Here is a 17,503-nt window from a genome sequence, read left to right as displayed (position 1 = left end):
TGCCCAGTCAGTGATGAACGGTCAGTGGACAGGAGCAGACAGTGGACCAGACCAAACCAGGCTGAGTGAACAGCTGAACGTTTACTGCAGAAACTTGCCTTCAAACGTGGATCAGCTGAAGGTCATTCCTGATGAGGTGGAGCAGGTGGTAATCGTTGTGGAAACCATTAAATTCCTCTGAATGAAGTTGACAAACTCACTCAAACGCTTCCAAAGTGAACAAATAATGTGATTTACTGGCGGTGCACTGACAGTAACTAGTAACTATGTAGAACATGGTCTCCAAACATGTGCCAATATGTTCCTGTTTGCACCTCATGTTGGTAAAGGTGGGTTTGGAGTATCAGTATTGCAGTATTTGCAGTACCTTGAACCATGAAGATGACGTCAGAGTACAGAGGGGAGTTGAACAGGTTGACCAGGGTCTGAGGGCCGAGCTGCGCCGCGCGAGCGCTGGGCGTGTCTTGCGAACTCTGGGAAATATATACAAATATTTATAAATACTACAGTGGTTACTGCCTCAGTGTATTTATACACAAACACTACTACAACAGTTACTGTCAGTGAAGAGTGAGGACTGGGTGACATGTCACGGGATTCTAAAATTGTGGCCCGGGGGCTAAATGTGCTTCTTGTTGCATTGGCACATCAAAGTAAATGGTACTTTTTACAGCAAGTTTAATATTTCTACTACTGACTCAGATTGGTCCTCCATGTAGTGTACATTTCAATATGAGAAATGTTTAGAAACACAGCAAAACTAAAATACATGCTACAGCACCTCTGTGCAGTTGGCCCCTATTATGGCCCTTAGTATTCATTTTTGGTTTTAGGCTGCATTCACATGACATCACAACATTGTAAACAAAGTGGTGGGCAGCTGCAAATTCTATGGTGGTAACTATGGTAACCAAGTCCGAGCAGTGTTCATTTCGTCTTAATTTTGGTCAAAGTGTTATTTTTGACGACTAAAACTGGACTAGAACTAAATGAAAAGCTTTTCATGAGACCAAAACTATGACTAAAATGTCCAGATATTTTAGTCGACTAGAATAAGACTAAATAAAATTGAAAAGGAGAGACTAAAATCATCCAAGTTCTACCGTCTGAAAGAGCCCCATGTCATGTAAATCCTCTGCCAAAGGATCAGCTCTGAGCTTTGTTCCTGTGGAGCAGCTCCATGAAGCAGAGGAACAAGATTACATTTGATTATAATGAATATTATAAATGCAAAGTTGACTATGGTCAGCTCACGCTACACGACTTTTATACCCGATTTCACTCTAATTCTCAGTCGTGCCGAGTCTAATCGAGTCGCGTCTAGTTGAAGGCGGTCACACAGAGTCGGGTCGTGTAGTGTGGGGGGGTCACGACTGGACTGACGTTCGAATCGTGTAGTGTGGGTGGTAGAAAGACGCAACTAGACTTCAGTCGTAGTCACATGTTTGATTTTTAAGCCTGATTTTGGACGCACGGGAGAAACGTGGGTGATTTTACCGACACAAATGTGAATGACCGAGTGATATAAAGACAGAAAAACACCGCCGCGCCTCCTTTTTTCACTTCTCTGTTAAACCAGCGGCACAAACGACTAATTTCATGGCCACAGCCCCACACACGAAACAGCACTTTATATCACCAAAAGTTCACCACAACCACCTTTTCCAGCTACATTTCAACCACGAACAGAGTTTAGCGGCTCTTACTGAGTTTGGAGACGAACTGTTTAGCTTCACCTTGCAGCTAACGGCGGCTAGCCTCCCCGCTAACGGCGGCTAGCCTCCCCGCTGTCTCCTCCGTCTCCTCCATCCTGAGGTCGACGCCCGTCTCCTTTTCTTATTAAATCCACTGAAATACGTCCCGCTTCTTCCTGTCGTCGACTTTTATCTCCATGTGACAGAACTATAGCCCAGTTGAAGCTTCGTAGTAGCAGTAAGCTAGCGCTGCGGTGTTGTGACATTGTTGACACCGTTGACCAATCGGGACGCACACGTTATCCCGCGCTCACAAACACAGGGCTGTCTTTGTGGATTTGGGGTCAGTTTTGAAGCCGTAGAGACGACAGACGCGCTGTGTTATAAAACATCAGCTGTTTGTCAGAATCGTGTAGTGTGTCGCTCTTACGATTCTCAGTCGTTAAGTGTGAACTCTCAGACATTCGAAAATCGCACTGAATCCAGTCGTGTAGTGTGGACCCCCCATTCTATATAAAATCGTTTGCGACTAGAAAAGTCGTGTAGTGTGAGCTGACCTTTAGTGAGTCTGAAAAGCTCTGTCAGACCAGGCAGATGATGATGATGATGATGATGATGATGATGATGATGATGATGATGATGATGATGATGATGATGATGATGATGATGATGATGATGTAGAGGATGACTGGTCGTTACCCGGTCCCGTCCCAGCAGAGCTCGGACTCTCTCCAGGAGCTGAGCCACAGCCAGAGGGTTCTTCAGCTTCTCCTCCAGCGCCTCCTGCAGGGGACTCCACTCCCACGCCCCTGTAACAGTCACAGGTTCATGTCTCACGCCACTGTCACATGCTAGGTCCATGTTCAGTGGAGCTGCCGTTGTACATGTGTGTGGGATTGATAGGGAACAGTTAAAGTGATAATATGATGATTATTACCTCTGTAGATGAACATGTGTGTGGGATTGATAGGTGATAGTGATAATATGATGATTATTACCTCTGTAGATGAACATGTGTGTGGGATTGATAGGGAACAGTTAAAGTGATAATATGAGGATTATTACCTCTGTAGATGAACATGTGTGGGATTGATAGGAACAGTTAAAGTGATAATATGATGATTATTACCTCTGTAGATGAACATGTGTGTGGGATTGATAGGGAACAGTTAAAGTGATAATATGATGATTATTACCTCTGTAGATGAACATGTGTGTGGGATTGATAGGGAACAGTTAAAGTGATAATATGATGATTATTACCACTATAGATGAACATGTGTGTGGGATTGATAGGGAACAGTTAAAGTGATAATATGATGATTATTACCTCTGTAGATGAACATGTGTGTGGGATTGATAGGGAACAGTTAAAGTGATAATATGATGATTATTACCTCTGTAGATGAACATGAGCGTCTCCCACAGGCAGGCACACAGCAGCGGGTCTTTGACCACGAGGCGGGACAGTCGCGCATCAAAGACCTGCCCCCGAGGCAGGTCTTCTATGATGGCGGCGTCGGCAGCGAGCAGCGAGTGAGGGGCGGAGTCTCTGTCCCGGCAGACGCAGCGTGACGGTGGGCGCTCCCTGGAGGCAGCACAACAGCATTACACTAACGACCTAAATGAAGGCAGTTTGTGCTTTTGCTTTTTGTAGAAACCTAAGCCACATGGATCATTTGCAGACATTGCACAGAGAAGCTAACCTGGCTAACTCCAGACTGCTGTGTGCGCTCCAAACATCTGGAACTGCACAGCAGCCTGGGGACCATGGCCCAAATTTTTGCATGGATTTGGGACCAATCACAGAACGAGGAGGGACGGCAAGATGATGACGAGCTATTCGATATACGGAAGCTTGTAGTTTAATTACGGATTTTAAAAAAAACTTTATTTACGGATCCAACACAACAGCAGCACTAAGTCACTAAAGTCAGTGGCTGCAGTCGGAGTGTTTTTTGGGTGAGGACGGTCGGATTGGGCAAACAGCTCTCCATGGAGACCCCTGAAGTCCGGTCCTCACCTGGTCTTGGGTCCCAGCAGGAGGCCCCTGAAGTACGGGCTGACGGCACAGAGCACAGCGGCGTGGGCCCAGCCGAGCTCCTTCCCCGAGTCGCTGCTGAAGAACGCAACGTCAGCAAACTGCACGCCGCGCTCCAGCAGCCACTGCAGGTCCTGGGAGAAGCTGGACTCCTCCACACGCACCGGGGGGAGGCGCGCTGCACAGGGGGACATTTATTATTAGGACTAAAATGGAAACTAAAACTCAAGACTAGATTTTTTTTTTAACTTCATCTTGATTTGATTACAAATAAGGCAGATAAAAATCAATCTATTAAACATCAATATAATCATTAACTGATCAAAGTAAAGAGAACAGATAAAGATACAGTGTCAAATGCAGCTTCAAAGAACTGTTTTCAGCCTGGATTTGAACGTTGACAGAAACACAGGAATCAAAAATAAACTGGCTCTGGCCTTTCCAAATTGATGTTCAGCACTTGCAGTGTCTCTCCAGTAGGGGGCAGGACTGACATATAAATGAAAAGGAGAAGTCCAGTGTGGACAGTTAGCAAGTCGACTAGACTAGAGTTTGTTAGCCGTTTACATTAGCCTGCCCTGTAAGTAAGTGCTTTATTTGTCATTGTACAGGTGTTGGTCCTGAGCCGCATGTTTTTGGAGGTCGGGGGAAACCGGAGCACCCGGAGGAAACCTGGCTGGCTGCCTTCAGTCTCCTCTGACCCTCTGAAATGGTGTTCCTCCTGGGTTTGTCCCTGTTTCAGAGCGTGGTGTTCTGCACTGGTCAGCTCCACCACCTCCTCCTTCCTCTTTCTCCGACGCCGCTCCCTCCACTCCCTCCACCCCACAACGGTCTTTCCCCATCTTTTGGGAAGAGCGTAGCAGTTCATGGGCCCGATCTTGTGCATCAAAACGGAGACGATAGCGTGACATTTTGCCTCAGTAGCAGCACTTTGTGATCTTGCCACTCCAGACTTAGCGCATTTAAGTGGGTGGAGACACACATTTTCCTCCAACCAGATGGACTCCGCGTCCAGGAGAGTGGTTGTGGGGGGTGAACATGTGCTTTTGTTTTGCTTCGCAATGTTTTTCACTTGCAGCATCTTTCACTTTTTCACACTTTCCGTTTTTAGTTTGTTTGTAAAGCGACTGTAGTGCCGGTGGATGACTTCAAATGATGTAAGAGATAGATTATTAAGGAGGTTTTGAGTGGGTTGTGCTAACGCTAACAGCTATAGGGGAAATAAATCGAACTCCAACAAAAAAAATGTGGTCCTGTTGTGGCTTAAGGTACATGTGAGACAATTAAACAAGGTTTGTTACTATAACAACAGCTACAATGGATAGCTTCCTGCCTCCAGCTAAGCCAGCTAAGAATGTTTACAAACAATTAAAGGGTCTATAGGAGAAAGATGTTGAACAGGCAACAGCTATAGAAGAAATAAATCAAACAGGCAAATGCTAACATCTACAGGAGAAAGATCTTGAACAGGCTAACGCTAACAGTTATAGGGGAAAATCTTGAACAGGCTAACACTAACAGTTATAGGAGAAAGATGTTGAACATGCTAACACTAACAGTTATAGGAGAAAGATGTTGAACAGGCTAACACTAACAGTTATAGGAGAAGATGTTGAACAGGCTAACGCTAACAGTTATAGGAGAAAGATCTTGAACAGGCTAACGCTAACAGTTATAGGAGAAAATCTTGAACAGGCTAACGCTAACAGTTATAGGAGAAAGATCTTGAACAGGCTAACACTAACAGTTATAGGAGAAAGATGTTGAACAGGCTAACACTAACAGTTATAGGAGAAAGATGTTGAACAGGCTAACGCTAACAGTTATAGGAGAAAAATCTTGAACAGGCTAACACTAACAGTAATAGGAGAAAGATGTTGAACAGGCTAACGCTAACAGTTATAGGAGAAAGATGTTGAACAGGCTAACGCTAACAGTTATAGGAGAAAGATCTTGAACAGGCTAACGCTAACAGTTATAGGAGAAAGATCTTGAACAGGCTAACACTAACAGTTATAGGAGAAAGATGTTGAACAGGCTAACGCTAACAGTTATAGGAGAAAGATCTTGAACAGGCTAACGCTAACAGTTATAGGAGAAAGATCTTGAACAGGCTAACGCTAACAGTTATAGGAGAAAGATGTTGAACAGGCTAACACTAACAGTTATAGGAGAAAGATGTTGAACAGGCTAACGCTAACAGTTATAGGAGAAAGATGTTGAACAGGCTAACGCTAACAGTTATAGGAGAAAGATGTTGAACATGCTAACACCAACAGTTATAGGAGAAAGATGTTGAACAGGCTAACGCTAACAGTTATAGGAGAAAGATGTTGAACAGGCTAACACTTACAGTTATAGGAGAAAGATCTTGAACAGGCTAACACGTACAGTTATAGGAGAAAGATCTTGAACAGGCTAACACTAACAGTTATAGGAGAAAGATGTTGAACAGGCTAACGCTAACAGTTATAGGAGAAAGATGTTGAACAGGCTAACACTAACAGTTATAGGAGAAAGATGTTGAACAGGCTAACACTAACAGTTATAGGAGAAAGATCTTGAACAGGCTAACACTAACAGTTATAGGAGAAAGATGTTGAACAGGCTAACACTAACAGTTATAGGAGAAAGATGTTGAACAGGCTAACGCTAACAGTTATAGGAGAAAGATGTTGAACATGCTAACACTAACAGTTATAGGAGAAAGATGTTGAACAGGCTAACGCTAACAGTTATAGGAGAAAGATGTTGAACAGGCTAACACTAACAGTTATAGGAGAAAGATGTTGAACAGGCTAACACTAACAGTTATAGGAGAAAGATGTTGAACATGCTAACACTAACAGTTATAGGAGAAATGGTGCGTTCATGTGGTCCTCGGGAACTCGGGCGAACGACTTCCCCAGTTGGGGAATGCAGGTGAACCCTTGCTCAACTGGGGAAAATGACTGGGGAACTCAGGTCAAAACGAGCTTCCCAACATCCGCACCTGACTGTGGAAATCAGCTGACTGAACACTACTTTTTTGAGTTTTGTGTTAGCTGTCGTCATCCTCGGAGTAACAAATTGCGAGTGAAATGCCTGACAATGCTAGGAAAAAGTGAATTTACGTGATATTTTTTTTAAACTAACGTTTAGCTTTTGAGACGCTAACAACACACTTAAAGGATTAGCTCAGCTAAGCGCTAATCAATAAAAGTCTTTGTCTTCTTGACAAAGGCTTGTTTGGAGCCGAGATGCGTGGAAGAAACCAGCAGATGTTAACACTCATCAGCCCAGCACAATAAAGGCTTTTTTTTAAATGTAAGAGAATTATAATGTGAGAGGAGTGCCTTGGTTTTTTGTTTTTCTTTTGAGTCTTAGTTCCCCAAACACCAAAGAGTACCTTCCTTGACTTCCTGAGCACTTTGAAATGCTATTTTTATTTGTTTCTAGTTTCCCACACTGGAGTTATTGTTCACATTAAAACACTTGGACACCACAGTGAGTTAGATGTATTTACCAGCAGTATTTTCTCCACTTTTTATACTGTTTTCAGCTAATGGAAATGTATGCTAACAGCTGCAAAGATGGCGGATCTCCATGGTAACTGTGGAATTTCCCGAACTCTATTCATTAAATGTGCCACACAACATGGCCGCTGCTGTGGATCGAGAAACGGAAACCCATCTCTAGGAGAAAAATGTTGAACAGGCTAACGCTAACAGCTATAGGAGAGAGAGATTAAACAGGCTAACGCTAACAGCTATAGGAGAGAGAGATTAAACAGGCTAACGCTAACAGCTATAGGAGAAATAGATTAAACAAGCTAACGACTATAGGAGAAATACATTGAATATTGATACATTGTGGCCATACCGCCTTTGCTATGCCCAATCCTGTCAGACCTCGGAAGCTAAGCAGGAAGGGCCTGGTTGCTATTTGCATGGGGTTTTTGTTTGTTTTTAACAGGCTAACGCTAATGGCCCTAAGAAAAATATGTTTTGTGGGTTGGATACACACCTATGGACACAAAACCTCCTCTAATAATATGAATATATTCAGAGATATCATGAAATGTACAATGTCATACCTTGCTATACTGAACTATAGGGCCTTATAAATAACCATGAGCTAACAGTGTTTCTGTGGCTTCTATGGGTACTGAGCGGAACTCACCTGGCTGCTCGAGGTGCGGGGGTCGGAGGTCGTTGACCTTGTTTCCTTTGCGCTTTTCAGGCCGTTCTTTGGCTTTGAGTTTCAGACACTGCACCATGAAGTACTCCAGCTGCAAATACATGCAGTACATCACAAATACTGCAGTACTCTAGCCCATTAAACATTTCTGCTGAGGGCCCAAAATGGCTAGCAGCGTCCCTGCTCCAGCTGCAAATCTACTTCAAAATTATCCAAGCGTTTTCCTATTAAAGGTCTGTTGTGACAAGTTTAGTCAGCTAAGCTGGTAACCACCCGGGTCGCCTGCTGGGCCACTGACTAAACCAAGTAGAAAGACCGGTTTCTTCCTGTACTCCAGACGAGGCTCTCACACCTTTAGACAATAGGCCCCAAATGGCCCGTCTCCTCAACATCACAAAGAGCTCCTTCTGCCTCCAAACGCCGCCCTGCTGCATGACCAGGCAAAGCGCCTTTTGGTTGCCTGCATTGACATCTCCAACTGTCTTACCATGTGTATGGGTTTCTGTGCTTCCCTTTGTTGTGTGACCTATGACCCCTGTCATGCTGCTCTGTCTTTGGTGCTCACCTTTATAAGGTGCAGCCAAAGCTGACTCGGGCAGAGCTTACCATGAACTCGTGTTATGGATAACCCTCTCCGCAATGCATTGTGTAATAAACTTCACATCTTGACTAGACAAACATCTCTTATGCTTTATTAAGTAAGAAAATCCACAACAGGTCCTGTATCCTGCACAGATTCTCCCTGTCGAGGTATTAACGTCACACATACTCCGACTCCGAGGTACGTCTCTGGGATATGTTTACACTCCTGTCCATGGCTGAACTCTTTCCTCTATGACAAGAGTTTGACGATACTGGGCTGTTTCGGAAGTCGTTCTTTGCTAGTCACTGTTATAAAACCAATATTTTGAGGGAATGAAGTACTTGTAAAAGCCTGCAGAAAGGGTTTAATAGCTTAGTAGTAGTTTCCATTTAAGGTGACTTAAGTTGGTAAAGCACATCACACAGGCTCATTTTCAGAGCTAAGCAGCTGCTTTATCAAACATTTCTGGTCAGAGCACTAAAATAGCTTGCAGCGGCCCTGAGATCAATAGCCGTAAGATGAAGTTTGTCTCTGTATATGTTGCCATAGTAAGAACGTTGGAGCATGTGCACATTGTATTGATCAGGTCGCCACATGGATCGGGCTGTGACAAACAATGACAGGGATCTGTAAAACCTGATAGAGGAGCTTCACAGTACATGAAGTACATGTAGTACTCACCACACTGCCAAAGTAGCGCCCCACGAAGGCGTGGTTGAGGGAGGGCAGCTCCAGGTAAGTGGCCCCCAGCTCCCGGGAAAGTCCCAGGCCCTCGGTGTGAGACACAGAGTGTCCCCAATCTGACGCACAGAGAGGACAAGTACAGGGCGGGCCCTCATCTGTGGAGAGAGTACTTCAAATACTACACTACTGCAGTACAGAGAGGACAAGTACAGGGCGGGCCCTCATCTGTGGAGAGAGTACTTCAAATACTACACTACTGCAGTACAGAGAGGACAAGTACAGGGCGGGCCCTCATCTGTGGAGAGAGTACTTCAAATACTACACTACTGCAGTACAGAGAGGACAAGTACAGGGCGGGCCCTCATCTGTGGAGAGAGTACTTCAAATACTACACTACTGCAGTACAGAGAGGACAAGTACAGGGCGGGCCCTCATCTGTGGAGAGAGTACTTCAAATACTACACTACTGCAGTACAGAGAGGACAAGTACAGGGCGGGCCCTCATCTGTGGAGAGACTACTTCAAATACTACACTAGTCCAGTACAGAGAGGACTTAAATACTACATTACTACAGTTGAGAGGACTTAAAAACTGTAGTACTGCAGTAGAGAGGACTTAAATACTACATCACTGCAGTAGAGAGGACTTAAATACTACATCACTGCAGTAGAGAGGACTTAAATACTACATTCCTGCAGTAGAGAGGACTTAAATACTACATTATTGCAGTAGAGAGGACTTAAATACTACATTATTGCAGTAGAGAGGACTTAAATACTACATTCCTGTAGTAGAGAGGACTTAAATACTACATTATTGCAGTAGAGAGGACTTAAATACTACATTCCTGTAGTAGAGAGGACTTAAATACTACATTATTGCAGTAGAGAGGACTTAAATACTACATTCCTGTAGTAGAGAGGACTTAAATACTACATTCCTGCAGTAGAGAGGACTTAAATACTACATTCCTGCAGTAGAGAGGACTTAAATACTACATTCCTGTAGTAGAGAGGACTTAAATACTACATTCCTGCAGTAGAGAGGACTTAAATACTACATTCCTGCAGTAGAGAGGACTTAAATACTACATTATTGCAGTAGAGAGGACTTAAATACTACATTCCTGCAGTAGAGAGGACTTAAATACTACATTCCTGCAGTAGAGAGGACTTAAATACTACATTATTGCAGTAGAGAGGACTTAAATACTACATTCCTGCAGTAGAGAGGACTTAAATACTACATTCCTGCAGTAGAGAGGACTTAAATACTACATTATTGCAGTAGAGAGGACTTAAATACTACATTCCTGCAGTAGAGAGGACTTAAATACTACATTCCTGCAGTAGAGAGGACTTAAATACTACATTCCTGCAGTAGAGAGGACTTAAATACTACATTCCTGCAGTAGAGAGGACTTAAATACTACATTATTGCAGTAGTTGAAATGTCCCTCAGGTTTTGAACAGTGGGTGTACACACAAGTACAAACAGTAATAGTACAAGTAACAAGTAGTAGCAGTTGTATTAGTAGTAGAGATGGCGTACCGTTAAGGCGGGCCCCCACAGCCACCAGGATGACGGGGGCCCCACAGTGTCTGAGGAGAGGACGGAGCCTGGGCCCCAGGACGCCGCGGAGGTGATGGAACGCCTGTTTATCCGTCACTGCGTACTTTATCACCACGATGTCCGCCTTCTCCACCGCCTTACGCACCGCGGACCAGCCGCCACTCAGCAGGTCCTGCAGTACATACCAGTACTTCAATACAGTACTTCAGCCTTCATACTTAAAGGAATAGGCCACCGTTTTTACATACTAAGATATGTTCTTACCTTACTTTAGACGTGTTAATATATCCCCGTCTGGTCTTTGTCCGTGCGCTCACACATACGCAGCCTCTCCCACATGTCACATAGCTCCGAAAAAGCTCACGATAGAAGCTACCAAGCTCTTCCACGTGTTCCCTATTTAAATAAAGTTACGTGAAGTGTTTTCATGCGAAGTATATTTACACAGAAATGTAACATGTCGATTTTATAAGCAAATAAAAAGGGGGACTATATTGTGAGGCGTAATGATACGAGGAGCAAAGCGTCCGCGTAGTAACTCCTAAAGACTTCCCCCGCTCACTTCCGTCAATAACCTTTAGGAGTTACTGCGCAGACGTTTTACTCCTCGTATCATTACGCCTCACAATATAGTCCCCCTTTTTATCTGCTTATAAAATCGACATGTTACATTTCTGTGTAAATATACTTTGCATGAAAACACTTCACGTAACTTTATTTAAATAGGGAACACGTGGAAGAGCTTGGTAGCTTCTATCGTGAGCTTTTTCGGAGCTATGTGACATGTGGGAGAGGCTGCGTATGTGCTCCGTTTGCGTGACAGAGCACACGGACAAAGACCAGACGGGGATATATTAACTCGACTAAAGTGAGGTAAGAACATATTTTAGTATGTAAAAACGGTGGCCTATTCCTTTAAATACTTACAGGTTTGAAAAGGATGTCATCTGCTCTGTTCCGGATAGATAATTGTTTCTAAACATTTACAGTATGAAAAAAGTGTGGGCGTTGTCACCATTGGAAAGGTTTGTCACCATAGCGCCCCCGACAGGAGATACATAGTATAACGTACACGGAAATGTGTTTTAGTGCCCATAGCAATGAGAAAAGTGAGTATTTCAGAAGCAGATCACACAGCGCTGACCAAAAATATATTAGGAATAAAATACTCACACTTCAGACAAGAGACGCTTTTCAATATAATTCCTATTGAATCCCTCCATACCTGTAAATATGTACATGTTCATGTGGGTGTAAATAGATTCCTGTATATGGGGAAATAATGATGTACTACGGAACAGTGATTGATGTGGCAATAGCAGCCCGGCAATTGAATGATTTAGACTGGCCCCTGTGTCTGTGGAGTTACAGCTCAACTCTAGTGCGCCAGAGAGGGAACCTTCAAATACATTTGTAACAACACGGGCCACGGCGTACACAGCCTGAGCCTGATACAACTCCTCCGTCAGCACCAAGTCACAATGTGGATGAAGTATTGTCCATTTTTCTACCTTTCACCTGCCTTTTTCCTTCCCTTCTTTACTTGTGCTCGATTGGACTGCACCAAGTTGGAGGGGTGGAGGGGTGTTCCGCTTAAACACCCTTAAAGTGCATATGACAGGTTTGAATGCTTTTGAAAATATGACTTATTTAGAAGGATAATATCAGTTGCAAGCTCATCTGCATCATTATATTTAAGTGAAGCAGTCATTTTAATGAAGATTTTGCAAGTTACTGACAGAAAGTAGTAGTAGATAAAGGTAAAGAACAGTTTGACTTATTTCCCATTGACTAAACATGCTTGCATGGCAACAGTTTAAAATGGTTTGCCTCTATCGATGTCACTTCCTGTCAGTGTCTATTGAGGAAGTGGAACTATAAACATCACAAAAATGGCCAAACTAAAGAAAGCAGGGTACAATCTTGAGTCAAATCTTGAATATAATATTGTGTGTCATATGCACTTTAAACCCCTCGGAATAGTTCAACATCAAATGGTGTCTCTCTGCCACAATATAACATTTGATGCAAAGGTTTTTTATTCTGATTTTGATATACAGTGGGAGGAAAAAGTAAGTACACGTATGGGATTTCTCATATTTCTGCCTAAATTGGTCATTAATGTGGTCGGATCTTTTATAAAATCACAAGAATGATTAAACAGTGTCTGCTTGAACTAATACCACCCATAGACTGTATATATACATGGACAGCTTCTGCTCACTCCTCCCCGTTTACCATAATGATACGGTCGTGGGGGAAGTCATGGAGGATTTACAGACTCCTCCTCCCCAGCTCTGATGAAGCAGGTTCCTAAAAAGGACATAAGGGCGGGATCTTCACTGGAGACTCCGCCCTTGTGTGACGGGTAGCTCTCGCTGCTCCAATGCTAACAGTCCGACCCTCATTAAGTACCAGATTTCTAAAATTCTTCTTTCGAAAACCAGCCTGGTTTCTTATATTGTGATTAACCCAGCGTTATCTCAGGAGGAAGATCTAGCCTAGTCTAGTGTTGAAAAAATAGAAACCAGGCGTCAAAGTTGTTTTTAAGGTGTCTAAACTCCAATTCGTTTCAATGGGGGACTAGCGGCGATATGGAGGTACTACAGCAATGGCGGCCTCTAGTGTCGTGGGCATAAAGCAGAGCAGCCAGCGGCCATTGATACCAAACATTTACATTTGATCATATTTTTATTGGCTATATCATGTAAACATTGACAGGAGAGGGAGGAATAAGTAAGTACACCCCCTGAATCTCACTGAACTGCAGATGTTGGAATGGTCCGAGATTCACTTCCTTATTCCACGCTGTTGTGAATATCTCAGGTTTTTCTGCAAAATATCTTGGTAAACTTGTGAATTAATTTTTCTATTGATGATAGCGCCTGAGGAAACAAAACAGCCCCACACCATGATGCTCCTGCTCGACCTCACATGTTGATGTGCTGTTCCATTTTTCCTCCACACATGACGTTGTGTGTTCCTCCCAAACTGTTCAACTTCGGTTTGTGAAAGAGCTCTTGGGTGCTCCACAGCACTACTGGAAAAATATTCAGTGGACTGATGGACCCAAAGTTGAATAGTTTGGGAGGAACACACAACGTCATAAATGAAACAGCCCATCAACACCTTTACACTCACTGTGAGGTTTGGAGCAGGAGGATCCTGGTGTGAGGCTATTTTGTTTCCACAGGGCCTGGACAACGTGCTATCATCAATGGAAAAATTAATAGTAATCAAGATATTTTGCAAAAAAAACTGAGACATTCACAACAGCATGTAAATAAGTAAGTGAACCCCGTATTAAATATCTGCTGATCCTTCTTTTGCAGCAATAACTGCTTTTCTGTAGCTGCAGATTAGACGCTCACAACGATCAGAATCTTGGACCATTCCTCTGTACAAAACTGCTGCAGTTCAGTGACATTCAGGCGGTGTACTTACTTATTCCTCCCTCTCCCTGGAAAAAGAGGCCCTATCTGCGTCCAAAACGAGCAGATTGGTAAGAGCTCTTACGGCAAACCGGATGTGCGTCAGCGTCCGCCATGACAAGAAGCGTCCGAATTGGTCTGTCAGTTAGGAAGGAGTTAGGAAAAGGAGCCTCGATGCTAACTATCATAGCCACTTTAGCATAGGGACCTCTGGTGCTAACTATCATAGCCACTTTAGCATAGGGACCTCTGATGGTAACTATCATAGCCACTTTAGCATAGGGACCTCTGATGCTAACTATCATAGCCACTTTAGCATAGGGACCTCTGATGCTAACTATCATAGCCACTTTAGCATAGGGACCTCTGATGCTAACTATCATAGCCACTTTAGCATAGGGACCTCTGATGCTAACTATCATAGCCACTTTAGCATAGGGACCTCTGGTGCTAACCAACCAGTGATTAGGAGCTATGTGCCGTCCCATAAGCCAATCCCCCACCCCCCTCGCCCCCACCCTCCAGTGATTCATGCGCAACCATTGATTGACAGGAGCACATTTAATCATAAAAATAAAAATAATTAAAAAATAAGATTCTGCACAAGCCAAACTTTATAAAAGTGATAAATCCATGTTGTCGTCCCCACAGCTCAGTCACATGTCAGTGTTAAAGAGGAAACTCAGTAAACGGATTAAATGAAGACAGTTTGTGCTTTTGTTTCATTTAGTAGAAACTTAAGCCACATGGATCATTTGCTGCTGTAGCTTTAAGAAACAGCTGTTGAAATAAAATAAGACTAAAGGGAAATGTTTGGATCATTTGGATTTTATTTCTCCTTAAATGTCTTTGTTTGGACACTATGTTGTTGTTGGACACTAGGGGGCGACATGCACTTTTGTTTGGCCTGCACTCCACCAATAACTTTAAAGAAGAAGAAAAACAGCTGTTGGTGATGTCACTTCCCTTTCCCCTGTTTAAGGACGGACGGATTGTTCAAAATGCTGCTGAAGCTCTAGTTCCCGAACTGCACAGATCTAACAGTCGGCCCATGAAAGGTTAAGCATTAGTTACTCATGTTAGTGCTTAGAGGCGATAATGTGATGGTTTCGGCTGCAGCCTCTGACTCCAGTTAAAGCCTTTAGGCCTGGAACAGCACAACTGTGCAAGTCTGTTATTAATTCATTATTTTATTCTGACGCCCCTAAAGCACCGCGACCGGACGGCCCACCAGGAAACGTCCCAACTCTCCCGATTACCCAGCATGCCTTTGGACAACAGCATAAGTGAAATCTAACAATGAAATGACATTCATCCTCACTCTTGTGTTGCATTGTTGCATTTTATAATGGAGCAGGACAATACCAGCCCCCTTTGTTGATCATGACTGCCCCCACTCCCTGACAACAAAGGTACATCATCTCAACTTATTTAGTGCTTTTATCCGAGGTATGAAGCAATATAAAAAAATAAGACAAATGTCCCACGCTGACCCTGGCTCTTACCCAGTCGGGACAGTCCCGGACGTCGACACTGACGTCTCCAAACACTTGGGCAGTGTACTCCATGAAGGGCGGGTGGAGGGTGGTGTCGGGGGCCCCTAAGGCCCCGGGACCCAGGTAGCTCCACAGCAGCGCCCCCTGAAGCTGGCCCTGGCTCATCAGCTCTTCTGCTGCTGCTCCTGATGCGCACTCACTCCCCAGCGCCACCACCTGGAGGGACCTGGAAATGCAGAGGGCAGGCGCTTAGAAGCCTTTCTACTTTGGCCAACTCTCTTTGAGTTGTCATTACTCCGTCGTGATTTGATTTAGTAAATTAAGAATGTAAGAAGCTCAAATAAACTACTACGACTAAATCAATCCCCAGTGTATGTAAATATCTGCCAACATGTTTTTCAAGGTTGAGGTTTTGGAAATTGGAAATTGAAAGCCATGATTTCAAAATGTGTTTTCCTCACATTGTTGCGACAACATCTCTGCTGTAGTGGCTCCTACAGACTTTAAAGGGACGATATGGAATTTAAAAATGATAAAATGTTCCAACAATGTCCTGATGTGTAGAATGAGCTCAGACCTGTTCACCACAACTGCCTCTACAATCCTGCACTGTCACTCAGAAAGGTGTTCATCCAGGTCTGAGGAGCCGTCATGCACGAGCTTAATATAGAAGCTGCAGTTACACGTATGACCTGAGGTGGCAGTAGTGAGTATAAAATGGAGAACTTGCATCTAGCCCCTTTAAGGTTTTGAGTTTTGAACGGAAAAAAGGGAGTTTTTTATTTTTACAGATTTTTTCCATTTATAACTAGATTATTCAAAAACTGAACAAGTTCTAAAATCCCTCTGGGAAAATCTTAATTACTAATGTGTCAAAAAATAAAACCATAAATTTAAACCTGGCTCTGTCCATTGTTTATATTTTGTCGCTGAAAATGTAAACAATTTTGACCATTTTTATGCATAGAATGTGTTCTTTTCATATGAAAACGAAAAATGACAGAAAACTTGCCATACAGTTTTCCTCGTACGCCTGAGGTTTCACATTGATATCTCTACTTTTATCATTTCATATTCACCTGCAGAGTCTCGCCTTAACCTGTAATAAACCTGAGAAACAGACAAAGTCACGGCTTCAACGGGTCAACTGGAAACAGAACAATGTGGTGTCTAATGCTTTTAATCTACACTTGTTTCTTGTAACTCACTGTTTGGCAGCCAGTCCCTAAGTCCAGCACATCGGGCCCCAGGGGCCCCTCATCAGTGCAGTGACCTACCCAGTCACAATATAAGTTCACTATTTTTGAAGAATGTTTGACTTAAATTTGATTAACTATTCATAACAGCAGTTGAAATTAGTTTTCATTTCACCACTAGGCGGCGATGCTGTGCTACTGTATGAAAAGATAGATAGATAGATAGATAGATAGATAGATAGATAGATAGATAGATAGATAGATAGATAGATAGATAGATAGATAGATAGATAGATAGATAGATAGATAGATAGATAGATAGATAGATAGATAGATAGATAGATAGATAGATAGATAGACCCTTCTGCCCCAACCAGTCCCTGCCCTCTGTCCTGAAGCTCCCAAGGAGGACCAAACGCTAGCTCCACAGTTTCAGTCCTATCTGCAGAGAGACTCCCATCAGCCCTGGGTCTGTCTATAGTCTGTCTTCTGTCCCATCTGCAGAGAGACTCCCATCAGCCCCGGGTCTGTCTATAGTCTGTCTTCAGCCCTGTCTGCAGAGAGACTCCCATCAGCCCCGGGTCTGTCTATAGTCTGTCTTCAGCCCTGTCTGCAGAGAGACTCCC

At 43.4% G+C, this 17,503-nt stretch overlaps 1 protein-coding gene across 2 annotated transcripts in view; it reads right to left on the bottom strand.

Moving 5' to 3' along the window:
* rhobtb3 (Rho related BTB domain containing 3) overlaps positions 1 to 15,928 on the bottom strand; it is a 30,266-nt gene extending 14,338 nt beyond the window's left edge. Inside the window, exons 1-8 of one of the 2 annotated variants that reach the window (XM_079582250.1) lie at positions 15,691 to 15,928; positions 10,734 to 10,926; positions 9,179 to 9,336; positions 7,897 to 8,005; positions 3,718 to 3,913; positions 3,092 to 3,282; positions 2,394 to 2,503; positions 368 to 473 (exon numbers count right to left, since the gene is read on the bottom strand). In XM_079582250.1, the coding sequence (XP_079438376.1) occupies positions 368 to 473; positions 2,394 to 2,503; positions 3,092 to 3,282; positions 3,718 to 3,913; positions 7,897 to 8,005; positions 9,179 to 9,336; positions 10,734 to 10,926; positions 15,691 to 15,846 (1,219 nt within the window). In that variant the 5' untranslated portion in view covers positions 15,847 to 15,928. The remainder of the gene's footprint in view (positions 1 to 367; positions 474 to 2,393; positions 2,504 to 3,091; positions 3,283 to 3,717; positions 3,914 to 7,896; positions 8,006 to 9,178; positions 9,337 to 10,733; positions 10,927 to 15,690) is intronic. The other variant, XM_079582251.1, reaches the window with a different exon arrangement.
* Positions 15,929 to 17,503: the final 1,575 nt, after the last annotated feature.

Source organism: Gobius niger, assembly GCF_951799975.1.
Source record: "Gobius niger genome assembly, chromosome: 24".
NCBI classification, from domain to species: Eukaryota; Metazoa; Chordata; class Actinopteri; order Gobiiformes; family Gobiidae; genus Gobius; species Gobius niger.
The sequence above is the reverse complement of the archived record's forward strand: the minus strand, read 5'-3'. Positions and strand labels throughout refer to the sequence as shown.